This window comes from Psammomys obesus, unplaced genomic scaffold (genome assembly GCF_907164565.1).
Source record: "Psammomys obesus unplaced genomic scaffold, mPsaObe1.curated_primary_1811, whole genome shotgun sequence".
NCBI lineage: Eukaryota > Metazoa > Chordata > Mammalia > Rodentia > Muridae > Psammomys > Psammomys obesus.
The window spans coordinates 7,325,941-7,346,183 of record NW_026592710.1 but is presented as its reverse complement, the minus strand read 5'-3'; the positions used below and the strand labels follow the sequence as shown (position 1 = coordinate 7,346,183).

The 20,243-nt window shown below is 46.0% G+C and overlaps 1 protein-coding gene across 2 annotated transcripts in view; it reads left to right on the top strand.

Annotated features, from left to right (window-relative positions):
* Window positions 1–20,243, top strand: part of Mtor (mechanistic target of rapamycin kinase) — a 108,176-nt gene that overhangs the window by 71,517 nt on the left and 16,416 nt on the right. For both annotated transcript variants that reach the window (XM_055615097.1, XM_055615099.1), the window contains 14 exons: window positions 839–939; window positions 3,903–4,018; window positions 5,065–5,142; window positions 5,339–5,446; window positions 7,803–7,928; window positions 8,001–8,132; window positions 14,281–14,396; window positions 15,144–15,261; window positions 16,901–17,149; window positions 17,739–17,839; window positions 18,350–18,446; window positions 18,753–18,851; window positions 18,940–19,062; window positions 19,207–19,389. In XM_055615097.1, coding sequence (XP_055471072.1) covers window positions 839–939; window positions 3,903–4,018; window positions 5,065–5,142; window positions 5,339–5,446; window positions 7,803–7,928; window positions 8,001–8,132; window positions 14,281–14,396; window positions 15,144–15,261; window positions 16,901–17,149; window positions 17,739–17,839; window positions 18,350–18,446; window positions 18,753–18,851; window positions 18,940–19,062; window positions 19,207–19,389 — 1,747 coding nt within the window. The remainder of the gene's footprint in view (window positions 1–838; window positions 940–3,902; window positions 4,019–5,064; window positions 5,143–5,338; window positions 5,447–7,802; window positions 7,929–8,000; window positions 8,133–14,280; window positions 14,397–15,143; window positions 15,262–16,900; window positions 17,150–17,738; window positions 17,840–18,349; window positions 18,447–18,752; window positions 18,852–18,939; window positions 19,063–19,206; window positions 19,390–20,243) is intronic.

The following is a 20,243-nucleotide window of genomic DNA, read 5'->3' as shown; positions in this document are numbered from 1 at the left end:
GTCATAATGTGTGTGCCAGTAATCCCGTCACTTGAGAGGTAGAGACAGGAGGATCAGGATTTCAAGGCCATCCTTGGCTACACAGTGTATTTGAGGCCAAACTGGGCTACATAAAACTCTGTGTCAAAAAACAGATCAGGGGCTGAGAGATGGTTTAGCAGTCTTCCAGAGAGCCCAAGTTCAGATCACCCCCACATCAAGGGGATCCTATCACCTATAGTCCCAGCTCCAGAGGATCCAGGGACCTCTTCTGGCCTCCACAGGCACTTACACTCACATGCACAAAGTCACACATACAAATACTCATATTTTTTTGTTTGTTTGTTTAATTTAAAATTTAAAAAAAAATCCTCTCAAGTCCTTTTCTACACTCTTAGCAACTATGCAGTACTCTGAGAATAAGTGACATCCAGGTGTCTGGTTGACAGCACCTTTCTCCTGTACAGACTGGGTTTATCTCAGACTGAATAGTGCTTAAGAGCCAGCCCTTTTCTGTAGCTTTGCCCTGAAAGTGAATGTCTTAGATTGCTTTCTCTGTAGACCTGCCACCAAAAAAAAAAAAAAAAAAAAAAGACCCGAGACTGCACTGAGAAAACAGGAGTTACTTAGCATTTCTGAAGACGACAGATGTTCAGAGTGTTTTACATCATACAGAGTTGCCTACCCTGCGATTGTGGGCACTAGCCCCTAGAAAACACAAAACAAGCAGTTCACTTCTGTTTCCAGGCTCTCAAGTTCCCTGTCATCAGTTTCTTTGGAGCCCCAGCTAACCCAAAGAAGGTTCATGGGTTGTAGAGCGAAGTTCTGCTAGCCTGACTACGTTTTTCTCTTCTTCCAGGGGCCAGCTTCACCAGCAGTGCTGTGAAAAGTGGACTCTGGTTAACGATGAGACCCAGGCTAAGATGGCCCGGATGGCTGCTGCAGCAGCATGGGGTTTAGGTGAGGCTTCCCCCAGGCACCCAGCCAAGCTGGAGACTCTATCAAAGAAGGAGCTGCAGTGATGCAGGGATAACAGTCTGTTGAAACGTAAAGGCCATCTGTGCCAATGTACTTATGTCCCCCGTCTGTCTGTTTTCACTGTGATTTTGGCAAACTCCTTAGACATGGGTAAAAGTGGATCTTTGTAGGGAAGCCAAGGAAGACAGTGAGCGAGCTCCGGAATTGAGATACGGTAAGATATTACCTCTTCCAGGTGAAGGACTCAGGCCCACATGCCTGCACTCATGTTACACTAGTGCCATTTGCCAGCCTGTGCCTTGTGCTTCTTACTGACCTGCTGTAAATCAGGCTTCCCACAGCTCTTCATAAATGTACTATGCCAAGACACCTCCTAGAACTCAGGGGAACACTTCTCTTATGTTTGATATAAAGAATACAGATTAAGTAGGTACATAGGCTGAGGTCTAGTAAGGTCCACAGCACAAGAGCATCTTCCTCTGAGATTGGGGTGCACTGTTACCCTACAATCTATGGTGTGGTACAATTCCAGGGAGACATGAACAGACATCTGCTCTTTCCATATGGGAAACAACAGACCAAAGTAAGGATGCCTCCAAAGTCCAATCTGGTGAGCCACTATAGGGTTCCTTATAGCAGTATAGGGGCTGTCACTTATGAGAGCAGACATGACTCAAGGAGAACCATAAAACCAAAAGCCCACCCTAGCTGGGTAATAGCTCATGAAAGCTGAAACCTTGAAGCTTATGACACAACTTCTAGATATTTAAACAGGTTGGAGAGCCTCTTCACTCAGCTCAGCTGGTCTGTGTGTCAACACTTCTTACTGCTTGGGAGAGAGGGACTAAATCATATCATCAGTTTCAGGAACTTCTGGAGCTTTTGAGTTTGTTTACTACTTGAGTTCAGAGCTTCCCAGAAGAGTGGAATATCCACTCCCTTTTCAGAACATCCTGAGTCCTACAGAGCTTCTCTCAGAGATGGAATCTTTTATCTCAGAGAAAATTGCTGTGGTACAGCAGCATGTGGATGTGTTGCAGTCCTAGTGTCTTGTTCAAAAGCAGTCTCACCCCACAGGAAACCGCAGGATTTTAGGAGCTCTGTGACAGGAAACAGGAATGAATGGATTTCTTTATGCCGTGGTAGAATTTGACTTTGTGTTGAATAAAATGCTAGTTTATTTTTCTGTGTTGTAAGTATTATGTAGAAGTACTCACACATTCCCTGCCTGGCTCTTTTGCCTTAGTCTTCCCCTCTGTCTGCACTGCATGCCTTTTCACCTTATGACCTTATGTTGCTAGAGCGCCACCCATCCTCCCCGTGTCTCAGACTGGGAAAGGAGAAGGTAGTTGACCTTCTGGCTTTAGTACTCAATGTTTATATAGGTCTTTCTCTACATGTGTGTAACAAAATAGTGTAATGATGCCCCATGTGCCCACTGCCTTCTCCAGTGATCACAGACATTTTAACCATTTTGTTTTACCTGTTCTCACTGCCTGACACTCGATAAACCTCCCTGCTGCTTCCAGTGTTAAAAAAAAAAAAAAAATTGTTTTGCTTTTTTTTTTTAGATAGAGCTTCACTATGTGGCCCTGGCTGTCCTGAAACTCACCTCCTGCCTCAGCCTCTCCTGTGTTGAAATTAAAGGTTCATGCCACCATGCCTGGTCCAAATATGTAGATTTTTAACAGTAAGCCCTAGCTGAGGCTTGGCAGTTCTTTTTTGTTCGTCTATTTGTAATTATGTCTGTGTGTTTGTAGCTATAGGCATGTGAAGGCAAGTGTCAGCAGGGGCCATAGACTCAGATCCTCCTGGAGCTGGAGTTATGGATGGCTGTGAGGCACCCCCTATGGATTCTAGGAACCAAACTCTGGTTTTCTGCAAGAGCAGTATAAATCCTTAACCATTGAGCCATTCCTCTAGCCCCCCACCTTGGCATTTCTTGGTGGGATGGGAGAGGATAGAAGGATGTAGCATGTGCAAAGCTTTCCGTGTGAGCCCAGAGCAAAGTAACAGCTGCTCACTCTGTCCTCTCCCCAGTCACAGTGCTTCCATGCTTTTCTGTCGTAAGCTCTGGGCTTTGTCCAGAATATCTTTTAAAAACAAATTGCTTCCTGAGGAGTCATCTTTTGCTGTCTGTTTTTGCCCAGAGGCATTGGTAATGGATGAACCAATAGTTGAGAGTGGAATGCTGGAAAATGCCTTGTAAAAACAACAACCCTGCAGTTTGCACTTAATGAGGCTGATATCTTTTCTACAGATGGTGTTGGCAGGCATGACATTTGATGCCTGCTCAGCCCACCAGAGGAATTGCATACCTCTTCTCTGGTGCAGCCATTCTCCATTCTAACATGACACGAGATCACTGTGCAGTGACCCAGCCCATCTCTCTGCTGTAATGGATTATTTTAAAATATTTGCCTCCTCCCTCTTGAGGCACGGATATTGCTTCAGGAGGCAGCAAACAATTTGTCAGAATTGAAAAGAGCAAACAGTTTGTCAAAGTATGTCCTCTAATTGTATAATAGCCATTTTCAATTGCTTAAAAGAAAATGTAATTTTTCAGTATTTCATTGAGCTGTTAGGTGCTCATCTGTAAGGAAGAATGTGATTTTATCTTACCTGGAGAAGCTGGAAGGAGCTGTCCGAGTTAACAAGAGGCAGCAGTAAGCCCATCTGATACACTGGCTTTGCACTTAGCCCCTGCTTCTTCTCTTATACTACTCTCTGAGGTACCAGCACAGACTGTTACTTGGAAGACAGACATGGTTTTGTTAAGTCAGTTTCCAGAATAGATTGCAGGGCTTAGCAGGTACATTGGGCCAAAGTCCATTTGACTTGTATATACATCAAGCTGAATGCAAATATCAGTGACGAGATTCGGTGCTGCTTCTAACTCAGCCAGCTGACCACCCTGATGTTTTCTTGTGTGTTTCTGTTCCTAGGTCAATGGGACAGCATGGAGGAGTACACCTGTATGATTCCTCGGGATACCCACGATGGAGCATTTTACAGAGCTGTGTTGGCATTACATCAGGATCTCTTCTCCTTGGCCCAACAGGTGAGAAAATGTGTATCCAAGACCGTCCAGAAGAAGAAAAAAAAAAAGTTACTGTGTGTGACTCTTTGGTTCCTAAGCACATGTTTGTGTTAGTAAGCTATTGAACTTCAGTCATGTTTGGCCTCAGTGCGTAGTATCCCCAATGAAGAAGATCACTAGCATGTAGGCCAGGCTTGAATAGTGTTCCCAGAGTAAGTTGTAGACCCTGGCTGCTTTGGCAGTAGTTTCTTAGGTCATTGTTGGTCCTTTTAGATGCCTTGTATCAGTTCCCTGCCTAGTGAGAAGAGCGCTCAGTTTCACCAGAGGAGGATTTGGAGAGCCAGTGATCTCCAGTGTGCTGGAGAATCCATGCAGAATGCATAATGAAGTGATTTCTTCTACCTTGACAACAGACTGTCTTGGACGAGGTGCTCAGTAAGTGATCTGAGCACTTCAGAGATGCCAACATAGTAATTAGTCTGAAACATTCAGAAAAAGAAAATTCCACAAGAAGGGTTTTAACTGGTAGCACAGGGAAAGTTCAGAATGTAATCTTGTGGTGTCTTGTTTGCTGAAGTGCTCCACAGGATCCCAGACTCAGGTCTTCTGGGTCAGTAACAGAGATGCCCATTTCCAAGGAGAGCATTGAAGAGACAATGTTTATAGGACAGGGGCAGCTTGGAAACCAGAGGTGATGCCCACCTTGGAGCCATTGTCACGTCCAATCTCTTTTCACAACATGACCATCAAGGAAAGCGAAAAGAAGGCAGGTCCCCAAGGACATCCCCTTACCATGCAAGGATGCAGTGATTCTGTCCCATAGCATGTGGTCCCCTTTTGCCACCCAAGTTTGTGAGCATTACTTTAGCCTCTCCTTGTGGATGCCATGTGCTGCTGCCTTTGATGAGACACTGGGCCGTGCCCTTCTCTGCCATCTAGATTAAGGAGAATTTCTGCCTTTCCATGTTGAGTGTTTTGCTTCATCACTGGGATTGAAGTGAGACAAGGAACTTGTGTGAAACCCCAAATGCACAGCCCAGGTCTAGAGCTTCCTTTTTCTGTCCTAGTGCATTGACAAGGCCAGGGACCTTCTGGATGCTGAGCTGACTGCCATGGCGGGAGAGAGCTACAGCCGAGCTTATGGGGTGAGTGTTGAGTAGAGTCTGCACATTGTCCGCATCTAGTTTTCATGAGTGGGCTGTAGAGGACACAGTAGGTTCCTGAGACCTTGCTGTGTCTAGGGTCAGCAATACGCTGATACCAGAAGGAATGGTGCAAGTTCAGTCTGCTAGGTGGTTGTCTTTGGGGTAATTAGGTTGGAATGTGATCTGCTTCCGTCAGGCCATGGTTTCTTGCCACATGCTGTCCGAGCTGGAGGAGGTTATCCAGTACAAACTTGTCCCTGAGCGCCGGGAGATCATCCGCCAAATCTGGTGGGAGAGACTTCAGGTAAGCTGGAGACAACCCCAGTTTACACCTCTCTCTGCCCAGGGCCTGCAGGAGCGCCTGTGCCTCACCCCCTTTTCTGCTCTCCTCTGTCACCTCTACCCAGCAGAACCCTCACAGGCTCATCACCTCAGCTGTGACTGTGAGAGAATGACTGAACAGCCTCCTTCCAGGCTTTTCTAGAAATGGAAGAGAGTGTGTGTAACAAGTGGAACTTGAGAACATCCATTTGGAAATTGTAACGTCCGAATCACTAGTTCTCAGTGCTCCATTTGAGGTCTCCACATAGTGCTCTAGAACCCATACACACTGCTCTGAAAACAACACATACTGCCCTGAAAACCACAGGCCTTCTGTTGTCACAGTAGTTTTGAGCTATTCCTTCTTGGCTACATCCACACTTAATTCCCACTTCTCTCCAGAGTAGTCAAGGTTTATGCCTCCAGGCTTTTTAAGTAGGCTGTGACAAACCCTTTGACTCCAGGCTGCATTCCTGCCTAGGAAGCTCAGGGTACATTCCACTGGACAGGAAAGAGCACCGGGCACAGTCATTCATGGCTCTGAAGTGAGCACATACAGTTCTTCTACATGTTTTATTAGTAATTATAAAATGCCCAGTGAATGTTTTGATGGAAAATTGTCTCCTGGGCACCAGAAAGAATTCCACAAGGGAAGCACTTCCCACTTGGCTTACACATTCCCTGGTCTTTTAAGTGCCTGTACTAGGGTGTGGAGCTTCCAAATTGGGAGCTGTTGATCTTCAGACATTCTCACATGGAGAACTTAGAAATACAGAGTTGGGAGGGGCATGATGGAATGAGATGGAAGGGGAGGCTCGTGCTGGCCTCACTGAGTTCAGAGCACTGCTGTCACCTGAACCCTGTCTTGAGACAACAAGATGCTTTTCAGCCTACAGGGAGCTAACTGATTGCAGCATGTGGGAGAAGCTAGCTGATGGTGAGAAATAACCAAAACAATTACTCAGTGTACTTTTTCCTGTTTTCCTAACTTTCCAAATCAACCTCATGGGCTGAGAAGCTGTTATCCAAGGCTGGAAAAGAGTTGCCCTGATAGAAACTTGGCTAAGGAAGATGGCATGTAGTCAAAACACTCAGTGAGCTTCAGGGGCTGGAAAGCTGCCATGTTTGTGGTCAAGTCATTTCAGATGCTTAAAACCACTGTTTGCCACAGGGCAGTTGAAGAGGTCAGGCTTAGCTCCATGTCTTTTTGCCTCAGATTCCCAGGTCAGACCCAGTGTGTACCCTGTCACACCCAGAAGGTCACTATCACTGGGTTGTGGGTTTGAGGATTTCACACATGAGGTGGCAGATATAAAAAACGCATCTCCTTCCAGAGTGTGACTTTTATCAGCAAGTTTATCAGAAAAGTTCTCTTACCACCTAGCAATCATTTGGTACAAAAATCAGTGTCAGGTGGGATGATGTCTCGGTTATAAAGGTGCTTGCTACCAAGCCTGGTGTCCTGAGTCTGATTCCCTGGGACCTATGTGATAGAAGGAGCGAGCAAGCCCAGCATGGTGGTAGATCTTTGTGAAGTCAAGGCCAGCCTGATCTACATAAGTGAGTTCCAGGACAGCCAGGGCTATAGAGTGAGATCCTGTCTCAAAAACAAAAGGGCAAGTGAAACAGAACACTGACTTTGAATTCACTACTCAGGAACTGAGAGATGAATCAGTTGGTAAACAGTCATGAAGACTGGGCTTTGATGACCCCAGCACCATGTGAAAAACTAGATGGGGTAGCTTGCACCTGTAATCCCAGCACTGGGGAGATAAGAGACAGGAGCATCCATCTTGGCCAATCAGTCTAGCTGAAGTCAGTGAGCTCAAGGTTTAGGTAAACACTGTCCTAGAAAATAAGGTATGAGAAGCAGTTGAGAAATGGTACCCAGAGTTGAGTTGAACACACACACACACACACACACACACACACACACACACACACACACTACATTGGAAATAGCAAAATGGCTTAACAAATAAAAGTGCCTTCTGCCATTCCTGCTTGCCTGATTTCAGTCCGCAGAATCTACATGGTAGATTGGATGTTTAAAAAGAATACATTATTCACAACCAACAAAGAAATTTAAGTAATTTAGTTTGCCCTTTACCACAGTCCTGTGAAGTGATACTGTTTTCATTCTGTCCACAGATGAGTCAGAAAGGTTAAGTAACTTCCCCAGGACCCGGCTTCAGGCACCATACCCTACTGCCTCCCTAACTGTTGATAGGCCCCGAGGAGGCAGTTCCTTCATTTCATTTCAGAGAAGACATGGCTGTTGCTGTGGGACTTCAGGTGGAGCACAGAGTCGATCTAACCCTTGTTTCTGAACGATCCAGGGCTGCCAGCGCATCGTAGAGGACTGGCAGAAAATCCTCATGGTCCGGTCACTTGTGGTCAGTCCGCACGAGGACATGAGAACCTGGCTCAAGTATGCAAGCCTGTGTGGCAAGAGTGGCAGACTGGTGAGTAACCCCCGATCACAGGGGTGGTGCCCTGTCCTGGTTCTGTTTGTAACTTGCGCTCTTGTTTTTAAGGCTCTTGCTCATAAAACCTTAGTGTTGCTCTTGGGAGTTGATCCATCTCGGCAACTTGACCATCCTCTGCCAACAGTTCACCCTCAAGTGACCTATGCCTACATGAAAAACATGTGGAAAAGTGCCCGCAAGGTATGTTCCCTACCCACCCCACAGAGGCCACCCGATGTGTCCCTTGCCAGAAGGATTCATTGTCCTTACCACCTGCCTACAGTGTCAGGGCTTCTTCCAGTTTCACAGTGTGACTCACAGCCAGGTACAGATGTATGAACATACCTTTGGTCAAACCAATGCATAGTCACAGTTGTAGTAGTTAGTATCTGAAAAGTGCTGGGCCCTGAGAGAAGGCCGACCACTTGGCACTGAAGTCCCATCTTCATGAAATCACAGACTAGAGCTTTTATAAGACCAACCAGGCTTCCTTCTCAGACTTCTGGTCTCCTTTCCTGTCATCAGTCTGGACTCAAATGCTGGGAGAATTGCTTCAACAAGTAGGGGAAGTTTTCCCGAAGCCAGTGTAGAATTCCTCCTTGTTTACAGTCAGGGAAACAGATGTGCTCTTGTTTTTTGTTTTGAAACAATTTCTGCATGATGGTGGCAGTTTACAAACACAGGCCTTGAAGGCAAGATCATACCTGTTTGGGGTCCCCCATCCTTCTCAAAAGGAGAACAACTCAGCCTTCTGTCCCCACTGCAGTCTTGAAATGGAACCCTTAAGGTCCTTGACTGGTGTGATTTTGAGTGCCACCCAGAATGAAATCGTAACCAGGCATCTGCTCTTTAGCTCAGCTTTGCCTTCTTGCTAACAGCCCTGTCTTCCCAGTGTGCGACTTGGGGGTTCCTTTTGTCTTCAATCTCTGAGCCTCCTAGCACAGAGCAGTTCTGAGTCAAAGCCTAACCTCCTGCAGGCAAGTGAACAAAACAGAATCTGAAGTCGCCGTTTCCTTCTGTACACATGTTAAGTACTTGTCTTCCTGGAGGAGCGACTTACTTCAGTAAGTCAGTGTAATAACCACAGCCCGAATTATCCACAGCATTCAGGCTTTTCTAAGTCACACAAATTCTGGTGAGATTCAAGATTTAGAAACCCACCTGAAAGATGGGTTTAGACTTCAGGGCAGAGAGAGCTAGTGCTGTCACAGAACCGCAGTTCAGGGTCTGCCCAAGGAGAGCACCTTAACTGTCACTGCAGGCCCTGCCCCAAGAAAGGCATCAGATAGGTGGACTCAGGATCTAGGGACAGGCTTATCACGCTGTGAGTCTTCATTCCTGTCCCCAAGCCACCCAGCTGAGGGACTGAAGAGCTAGAGCACTGTGCCTGACCTCAGCTCTGGGCCTAAGAGACCAGCCCTTCCTCTCACAACTGCTATTTCATTTACTGAAGGGAAGAAATTACTTATCCCCTCTTTATTTCCAAAAGAGTGAAGGAAATTTTGAATAAAATGTTTTCAGTTTCATGCATTGGAGAGTAGAAAGATGGTGGGTTCCCCCATGCCTCATGAACTTACAGAAAACAACCCACTCAGTACAGAAAACACTGCTACTCAGCAATGTTGCTCCGGCAGTTTGCAGCTTGTTTTGCCTCAGCTCCTTGCTAGGGCCACCAAAAGGAGTTTAAAGAGTCCCCAGTGGTTGTGGTGCACACCTTTAATCCCAGCACTCAGATAAACAGATCTCTGTAAGTTTTAGGTGAGCCTGATATACAGAGCAAGTTCCAAGACAGCCGAGGCAACATTAAAATAAAATTTAAAAAAAAAAAAAAGAAAGAAAAGGAAGAAATTGAAACTATTTGGATGGCCTGCAATACTGTAATATATAGCATGTGGGCTCTAGATACCTGGAGCCAGAGCTCCTGCTGTGGTTCTTGCTGCTTGCTTGAGGACACTGAGTTCACAGTCCTCTTTCAGTGGTTAGTCTTGTCAGTTCTCCTTCTCACTTTCTTTTTAGTCACACTGAAGTCTGCTTAGTGTAGCTCTCCTAGAAAAAGACTAAAGAGACACCTATCTGGGAAACTGTCGTGTCATTCAGGCTCTGGCTTAAATTTGTTCTCTCTCTCTCCTTCTCTCTCTATTTCTTATTTATTTTTCTGTTTCTTTTTACTTTTTAATTTGTTCTTAAATAGTTTCACACATGTATACAATGTATGATGACCCAGCTCACCCCTACTTTCTCCCGTACCCCTACCACTCCAGTCTACCCCCTTCTCCCCAGGAATCCCCACATTTGTGTCTGTTTTGTGACCCACTGAGTTTAGCCATGGCAGTGTGCAGCTGTGTGTGGCCCAACAGGGAGTACCCAGCTGTAGGTAGTGATCTCCCTCTGCAGAATCTATTAACCAATTGTTCAAAACTAAAGGGTAGGGCCCAGTGAGCCTGTCTCCTTTTCACAACTAATTGATGATAGGGCCAAACCTGGGTGGACCCAGGGCAGATAGCCACAGTTGTTATGAGTTGATTTTCATGATGTTTATATCAAAACTAAAGGGTGCGTCGCATAGCCTCTCACTGTTACGTAGTGTTCTTGCTTGTACATACTTCCCTACTCTTCTTCCACAGCATGCACTTAGCCTAAGGGGGAGAGGAGTAAACATCAGTTAGGACTGAACCCATAGCCACCACTTACTTTCAGCATTTTGGGACACTGACTCTCAGCATTCGAGGGAGAGGTTTTTCCGATGAAGGCTGAAAGCAGCTTTCGTAAGGTGTGGCTGTAAGCATAAATACTTAGAAGGTGTTTGATTGCTAAGTCAGCTTTGCCCAGAAGGACAAATGCCATATGTTATTATGTGGCAGTCTCACTGTATTCTAGACTGGCCTTGAATTCTTTCCTTTATTTATTCTATTTTTTTTGTTTTTTACATTTATTTAATCTGTATGTTTGTGCATGTATGTGTGGAAGTCACAGGGTAGCTTACAGGAATTATTTCTTTCATTCTACCAGCTGAGTTCTAGGAATGAAACATGAAACTCAGGTCGTGTGTGTGTGTGTGTGTGTGTGTGTGTGTGTGTGTGTGTGTGTGTGACTGTCTTTACCCTCAGAGTCATCCTGAGACTTGGCCTACAATTCCTAATCTCTCTGCCTTCAGTGTCCAGGACTGGAGTTCCAGGTGTGTTCCACCATGCACTATTTTTATCCATAATTGGTTGAATCCCAGAATATGGAATCCGTAGATAATTGTCTGCCCCTTTACAAGGAGAAAAAGATGACTCCTACATCAGAGGGGTAGACTAGAAAGCACAGGTTTTCTACATTTTGTGTGTGTATGTGTATACGTACAAACATACATGTGCAATGCACATGCTGTGGTACACATGTGGAGGACGATATTCAGGGTTAGTTTTTTCCTTCCACTGCGTGGATCCTGGGGGGTCACACTCTGGTTGTCAGGCTTGGTGGCAGGCACCATTTTTTACCCACAGAGCTACCCCACTGGCCCAGAGCACAAGTTTTCAGTGTATACACATGGAGTGATGCTTTAACCAGGACAAGGAAGCAGACAAGGATGCTCTAACCCATCATCCAACCAGGAGTTTTGACTGTGAGAGATGCTACTAACAACTGGGATGAATTGAAACTCTTTGGAAAGCTGAGGCATGAGGAAGCATAACAAAACTCCCATCTTAAAAGGAACAAAAGAAATAAAGAAATCCTATCTGTAGCACCATGAAGCAAGCTGAAAACATTACGTTACACAAAGTAAGCCAGAAACAGATTCTAGAGTTCCACAGCACAGTGTGGTGCCTGTCGCTTACAAGAAGTCAGAGTATGTTTTAGAAAGTGCCAAAAACAGATGTTCCCAACACAGAACGATAAATGTTTAATGAGATAGCAGTGTCAAATACCTGATTTAATTATTGCTTATTATGTGCATGCATCAAGCCACACTATACCACATAAATATACACAGTTAGGTAATGAATTTTAAAATGGACTAAAGAGACAGAGAGATGGCTCTAGGTTAAGAGGATCTGATGCCCTCCACAAACAATGTGCTTAAATGCACAGATTTGCCACAAAGAGACACATGTACACGTAATTAAAACTTAAAAATTAATTAAAAATAAATTAATTAGGGTGGTAGTAGCACACACCCTTAAATTCCAGACCTTGGGAAGCAGGGGCAGGAGATCTCTGGTTCAAAGCCAGTCTGGTCCACATAGTGAGTTTCAGAACAGCCAGAGCTACAAAGAGAGACCTTGTCTCAAAAGAAAAATAAATTTTAAAAAATTAATGAATTAAAAATAGACTAAGGGGTCAGGTGTGGTGGCACACGTCTGTAATCCCAGCACTCAGGGAAGCAGGGGCAGGCAGATCGCTGTGAGCTTGAGGCCAGCCTGGTCTACCATGTGAGTCTAAGACAGGCAAGGCTACACAGAGAAACCCTGTCTTGAAAGACCAAAAGAAAAAAAATAGACTAAGGGTATACCTGGAGAATAGAGCATATGTTTAGCATGTGTAAGGCCGTGTGTTAATCCTCAGTATCATACTTTTTATTTATTTTAGATTTTTAGTTACTTTATTTGCGTGGATGATTTGCGTGCATGTTTTTCTATGCACCACGTGTATGCCTATTGCCCAGAGAAGTCAGAGAAGGGTTTTGGATCTTCTGGACCTTGAGTTCCAAGTGATTGTGAACTACCATGAGGGTGCTGGGAACTGAACCTAAATCCTCTCTTCAAGGACAACAAGTGCTCTTAACCCTGAGCCATGCCTGCAGTCCACAACACCATCGTTTCATTGGAGCAGAATTCATCAAACCCTGCTGTAGTCTACCTTCTAACTGTTTCTTTGCTTCCTTGTCTGGTTGCTGGGCACTAAGGCTATTGCAGAGGAGCGGCATCACTCAGTCAGCGGCCTGCATCCACCAGGCTGTGCTCACAGGGCACTTATTTGCTGTGGACTCCAGAAGTTTTTGTTTTGTTTTTGTTTTTTGAGACATAGTCTGTGAAGACCAGGCTGACTTCAAACTTTAGGTCTCCTGCCTCAGCCTCCCAAACGCTCTGACATCAGAGGCATATGCCACCATGCATGACTTTGAAGACCCATTTCAGGTGGGGCATGGTGGCAAATGCCATTAATCCTGGCATAAGCAGGTAGATCTCTGCGAGTGAGTTCAAGGCCAGCCTGGTCTACAGAGTGAGTTCCAGGACAGCCAGGACAGAGAAATTCCATCTCAAACACAAAACAAAATAAACAAAAACAAAAACAAAACAAAACAAAAAAAAAACAAAAAACATTTTTTAGGTTGATTTCTTACATTCAAAAATATTGAGGCTTAGGCATTCCCTCTAAGCCAGAGACTTTTATTTTCCATCTAGGCCATTTAGAACATGAGAATTTTATTTCCCCTCCTCCTTCTGTAGAGAAGTACTCTCACTTTGTGTTGCTTCTCCATTGTTAGTAGATTTAGGCTGCATCACATTTTAATATATACTTTACATGTTCACACCTTCCATCTATCTTGGAAGTCCTTTAACAGTTCTGAGACTAAGGCTATAGCTCCATGGCAACCGTGCTTGCCTGGCTTGCACAATCTAACATTTAATCCCCATCACCACCAAACAAAAGCCAAAACTGTGGCTCCTGTGCATCCAGATGCTGGTGTGTCAGGATGCAGCAGGCTTGGACAGTATCTAGATCTGGCTTCTGCATTGTCTCTGCTCAGTGCAAACTAGCTCAGATTCCTACTGCTTGCCTTCTGTCAGATCCCAGAGCTGATGGCTAGAGGATGCTGTGAAGACTCTGCTCCCCAAGCCACCCTCCTCACGTAGTAGCCTGCAGAATGGGTGTCTTTTTCCCTCTCCCACCTGGGTTCATGAAGGTCTTATCTGTTTTTATTTTTTGGTTTGGGGGTTGTAAATGATCTTCTAACTTATAGATTTGCCGTGGTGAAACATCCAGGTGTCCTAGTCTTTTGAATACATACTAAAGTTTTACTAGCTATAGAAACAGTCTAATTTTCCTTGGGGCAATACACTGTTAGTGAAATAAGCACTTGTTTCCGATTGCTTCATATGAATTGTTACCTGGGTTGGTCAGGCATGTAGGTTTCCAGGAGTTATTAAAGTGATAATTAGAGTTGGCAGGAGAAAGCTAAAAGTTGAGTAAATCATGAATGTTCTGGAACAGCCCAGTTCTCTCCCAGCAGCATGCCCTGTTTGCTCTCCAGCAGGGTCCTCACCCTGCATTCCAGGTTCGCTTTTTGGAAAGTGCTAGCTTAGGTCCCCTGACAGGTTGGGCAATGTGCCAAGTGGCTCTCTGTGCCTTTGTCCTGCTGCAGATCGATGCCTTCCAGCATATGCAGCACTTTGTCCAGACCATGCAGCAGCAGGCACAGCATGCCATTGCCACTGAGGACCAACAGCACAAGCAGGAGCTGCATAAGCTCATGGCCAGGTGAGCCCTGCCCACTGTCCAGCACTTCTGCAAGGGTACACTCATGGCTCCTGGAGTAGCATGCTTATGTGTGCATGTGTGCTCACGAGTCACAGCATGTGTGTGGAGATCAGAGAACATCTTGCAGAGGTCAGTTTTCTCCTCCCACCTTAGGAGTGTTAAGGATTCAATCAGGTCACAAGGGTCGGTGGCAAGTGCCTTTACCTGCTGAGTCATCTCACTGACCCAGGCTCCTTGTTTTAAAATGGCATCTCCACTGCTAATTTGAACTGTAGCTATCTCTGACTCTAGGTGAGTTTGTCTCTATGCTCTTGGTTTCCTGACATGTAAAGTAGTGATGTGAGTGGTATAGGATCTCAGCATCAGAGAACAGTGTCTGGCGTAGAGCAGCAGTCAACAGATGCTAGCATCGGTATCCTTGCTCTCTGCAGTGGAGGAGAGGAGAAGGGGAGAAAAATCAATGAGAAAAAAGTAGTCAACAGCTGTGCTCCACAAAGCGCGGTTGGGGTAAATAGATCATGCAGGTACACCTGGACCAGTTACTCACCCTGTCTATGCTATCATGGAAAGACATGATAGACACCTCCAAGGTTTTCTACAGATCCCTTTCCTTTCCTTTCACAGGCCTGAACATTGATCAGTTGCCTCTTGAAAGCATGAGTCTTTAGGGTACCCCAACAGTCACTGTTCTCCTTCAGGACCTTTGATGAGAGGGAGCAACATGGTGTCTTGCTTCTCTGTTTTCAGGTGTTTCCTGAAACTTGGGGAGTGGCAGCTTAACCTCCAAGGCATCAATGAGAGCACCATCCCAAAGGTGCTGCAGTACTATAGTGCTGCCACAGAGCATGACCGCAGCTGGTACAAGGTGAGTGAGGGTCAGCACTGGCTCCCAGCTCCTCAGTTCTCACACAAAGAACCCTGCGTCCTAACCCTGTTTGAGTTCTCCTGTGTTCTCATGGTCACAGCCAGGCCCCTGGAACGCCTGGAGTCTGTCAGAGGCCCAGAGGGCTATGTTTTCCTTCATAGATTCCAGAGAGGAGAGAAGCTGATTGAGGCTTTGGTTTGAGGAACTTCCTATGATGCCCCTGTTCTGAGTTGCACTAGGGCTGTGACAGTCTGACAGCCTCTCTGTTGCCTATCATCCTAGGAATATCTGGGTGCATGGTCTTCCCTTGTGTCATCTGTGCCCCATGCTGCTTTTGTGACTTCCATCCCTGACTGTTTCTCTGCTGGTAATTTAAATTTTTGTTGGAAAGATCTAGATAATATCCTGTTATGTTACCGGAAACCTTCTGAAAGATATTTAGAAAATGTGTGAAAGAAGTGGCCAGCTGGTGGAGGGCTTATTCCTGACTGACTAGCTGATGCAGGGGCTATTCCTAGAAGCCTGAATCTTTAGAAAAGCCTTTTCTGAAGTCTTCTAAGTAATAGCTGCTTGGTATAGCAGTGTCATCAATTTCTGTCCAAAATCTCCATACTTACTAGTAATTTATAAATTATTCAAAGTTGACTTAAAGACCATAGAAACATTTGCAATAAAAAGTATTTATCCACTGCAGATGTTTCATGCTCATCTGAAAACTGTGCACTTTAGCTGGGGAGGTAGCTCATTTGCCTAGCATGCACAAAGCAGTGCACTACATCCCCAGCAGCATTTACATGCATGTGAGGGCACCTGTGCATGCACAGAGACCGGTCTGTGAGAGGAACGGTGATTTCCCCTCTCTAGATAGCTGCATATCCAGAGCTGGAAAATAAATCCAGTGAAGTTTTGCTTAGTGAGAACCTTGTTAGTCAGAGCTCACAGTCACTGTATCTCCAGTTCCAGGAGATCTGGTACTCTCTTCTGACTTTCAACCAGGCATTCATGTGGTACACAGACATAAATGCAGCCAGAACATCCATCAACATAAAACAAATCTGGGGCAAAAATTTTAGGAAGCCCCACCTTCTCACAGATGAATGGGCTGCTGTGGCTCAGCACCTGTTCCACTCTCTTGGACTCTGATGCTTGGCCAGCTGCCCACTCTCTGCTTTGTGGGCCTCGAGCTGCAGTCACATGGGTTTCTTTGGCCTTTGCACGTGCCTCCGGGCACCTGTCTTTTTTCCTGCCATGAGGACCTACTGGCACTCTCTTTTTCCCTCCTTCCCAACTGCAACTTCTCTTTAAGACTTAGCCAAGTCCATCTTTTTCATGGAGCCCTTCAGATCACTGGTACTCACATTGCCCACCTCATCTACCTTGCAGAGTCTGTAGGCCCTTAGGTTTGTGAGCAAGTGCCCCTTGCCATAACCCCACAACACTCAGCATAAAGCCTAGTGTTATTAGTGCTCACAAGGTGAACGAGGGTCATTGGCTGTAGTAATGACCACTTCCTGAGTGTGCGGTAGAGTCTCATTCTGCTGACCTTGAGGCTCCATCCTCAGGGTGGGCTTAACATCAGGCCTTGCAGGAGATCAAAGCAAGCCTCTGTCTTCTAGTGATTCTCACCCTGTGCTCCTAGGCTTGGCATGCCTGGGCAGTGATGAACTTTGAAGCAGTTCTGCACTATAAACATCAGAACCAAGCCCGTGATGAGAAGAAGAAACTGCGTCATGCCAGCGGGGCCAATATCACCAATGCCACCACTGCTGCCACCACAGCTGCCTCTGCTGCTGCTGCCACCAGCACAGAGGGCAGCAACAGTGAGAGTGAGGCTGAGAGTACTGAAAACAGCCCCACCCCATCTCCTCTGCAGAAGAAGGTCACTGAGGTAATCTCCTCCTCATTCAGAACTGGCCAGAGCACAGCTCTGAACAGCACATAGTTGTGAAGCTCAAGAAGTCTAAGGTTTTCTCTGAGGTAGGATGGGGCCGGACACACTGACTGGCCATCCTTATTGTGTGCCAGAGGTTGTGCTGTCTGGATGTGTGCATGATTCTGCTGTCAGAGCTGAAGAAAGGCTCCTTGTAGTGCTCCCCATAGCAGTGAGCTCATTCTCCCAGTGTGTGGGTGGCTGCCACAGCTGCAGGGCCACTCTAAACCCAGGACCTTGGGGATCTGTCCTCTGCCCTGCCCTTTCCCTGTCTACCTTCGCTTGGCCTGTCAGTTTAGACTACAATAGAGTAACCAGAAAATATAGAGAACAGCATGTTCAGAGCTTGTACTGGTCAGAAAACCATCTATGCTTAGATACGAATATGGAAAGTTGCTGTTGTAGAGTGCATTCTGTACACTGTTGGCTCCTCAGCAATAAGTATTTTCACTCCTTACTACCCTCTGAGGCAGGGGCCATTAGTGTGCAGCTGTGCCTGTTTTACAGATGAGAGTGGAGTGTCAGTAATACACTCGTGTTTCAACAGGATTTGTCCAAAACCCTGTTGTTGTACACTGTCCCTGCTGTCCAAGGCTTCTTCCGTTCCATCTCCTTGTCAAGAGGCAACAACCTGCAGGATACACTCAGGTATGAAGGATGGGAGACTAACTCTTAAAAGGCCTTGTCAGTGCTGGGACAGAAAAGTGTCCAGCAGGTGTCTTCATATTCCCCCTCTGGTCAATACCATCCAAGTCAGCATATGGGCCTTTTTCCTCCTGAGTTTGTGCCTAGAGACACAATAGCTGACCAGGCCTCATACATGAGGCTGAGAGCCATGAGGATGAAGGAGAAGAAGTGAGAGGGGGAAGCTGTCTCACCTTCATCCTAGGAACTAAGTAATCTTGACTCAGCAGCCTCACTGGTGCCCTTCCTGCTGTACACCTTCTGTGTGTGCAGACTCTCTCCAGCTCATCTCTGCAACTGAGTCTGTGCCTTGGTGACCCTGAAAGACCTGGGAGAAGTGCCCGGCTAGTATTTACAGAGATCTCTGTATTTACATGAGCTCTGCCACCTGTCAGCCATTTACAGCCTTAAAGATGAAAAACAGACAGGAACTAGGAAGCTCAATTTCCTGTGACTTTCCTCCTGTCTTTCCAGAGTCCTCACCTTGTGGTTTGATTATGGTCATTGGCCAGATGTCAATGAAGCCTTGGTGGAAGGGGTGAAGGCCATACAGATTGATACTTGGTTACAGGTGAGAACTCGGTGACAGTGAGCATGGGCCACAGTCTCTGTCCCATTTGTCTCCTCTTGAAAGCACTAGAAGTCATAGTAGCAAGATGGCCTATGTCATAAGCTATAAGGAAACACAGCTTGGCCCCAAGTTCCAGACCTGCATAGTCTCCCTTGCTTGTGCCAGGAAACTAAACGACTGAATCATTTCAAGACCTGCTAGACCAAACCACACTCCTGAAATCCCAGCACATGGGAGGTGGAGGCAAAAGGATCACAACTAAGCTAGGCTGATGCATGTCGCATATTGTGTCTTTCTAAATACCAGGTCATACCTCAGCTCATTGCAAGAATTGACACACCCAGACCATTGGTGGGCCGGCTCATTCACCAGCTTCTCACAGATATTGGTCGGTACCACCCCCAGGTACGGGCAGAACCTGAGCATTTTCTCATGAAACCACTGACCTTTGGTTTGGTGGCTAGCTTTTGCAAGTGTCCCTCTGTTTGCTTAGGCCCTCATCTACCCCCTAACGGTGGCTTCTAAGTCTACCACCACAGCCCGTCACAATGCAGCCAACAAGATCCTGAAGAACATGTGTGAGCACAGCAACACGCTGGTCCAGCAGGCCATGATGGTGAGTGACGCTTGAGTAAGCAGCCAGGGGCATTAGTGATCACATCTCTTCCCTCAGGGCACACATGCCCTGGCCTGTCTCCAGATCAGACCTTCCCAATTATAGCTTACCTGTGGTGCATCCCTCCATCTCCCTTTGATCTAGGTGAGTGAAGAGCTGATTCGCGTAGCCATCCTCTGGCACGAGATGTGGCATGAAGGCCTGGAAGAGGCATCTCGCTTGTACTTTGGGGAGAGGAACGTGAAAGGCATGTTTGAGGTGCTGGAGCCCCTGCATGCTATGATGGAACGAGGACCCCAGACTCTGAAGGAAACATCTTTTAATCAGGTACAGGATCAGAGCATGAGAGGACATTATCATGACTTCACCACACTGCTTTCTCTCTGACCTTTCTACTGTCCTTTAAAGTTACACTGGGCATGGTGGTGCATGCCTGTATCCCAGTCTTGGGAGGCAGAGGCGGGCATATCTCTGTGAGTTCAAAGCCAGACTGGTCTACAAAGCCAGTCCAGAACAGTCAAGGCTACACACAGAGAAACCCAGTGGGGGGTGGGGGGGAAGTTACATTCAGAGAGGTCACAGCATAGAAAAGTAATATCAGTACTTTGTGTAGGAGAATTGCAAAGTGAAGGTCAGTTTAGACACTAGTGCCCAGAAAATAAAGCAAAACAAAACACTAGAAATGTGATTGTTGTCGCATTTTTAAATAAATTTATTGGCTTTTTAAAAAGATGTTTGATTTTGTTTTTTCAAGACAGGGTTTCTCTGTATAGTCCTAGGTGTACTAGAACTCACTTTGTAGACCAGGATGGCCTTGAACTCAGAGATCCACCCACCTCTGCCTCTCGGGTGATGGGATTAAAGGTGTGTGCCAAACCAGAAGAGGACATCATGGAAGAACAGTTACAGATGTGAGCTGCCCTGTGGGTGCTGGGAATTGAATTCAAGACATGGAAGAACAGCTCTTGTGCTTAACCACTGAGCTATCTCTCTAACCCCTTAACTTATTTTCATTTTCATGTCATGCTAGAGAGAGCAAACCTGGGGCCTCACACATTCCCAGCAAGCTCTTCTCAGATGTTGAAATTTTAGCAAAATTTAAACCAGAAACACACAAGATTCCTTCCAGGGCCATCTTATCTCTCCCTGAATCCCTTTTAGACAGGTCATCCTCATGCCCT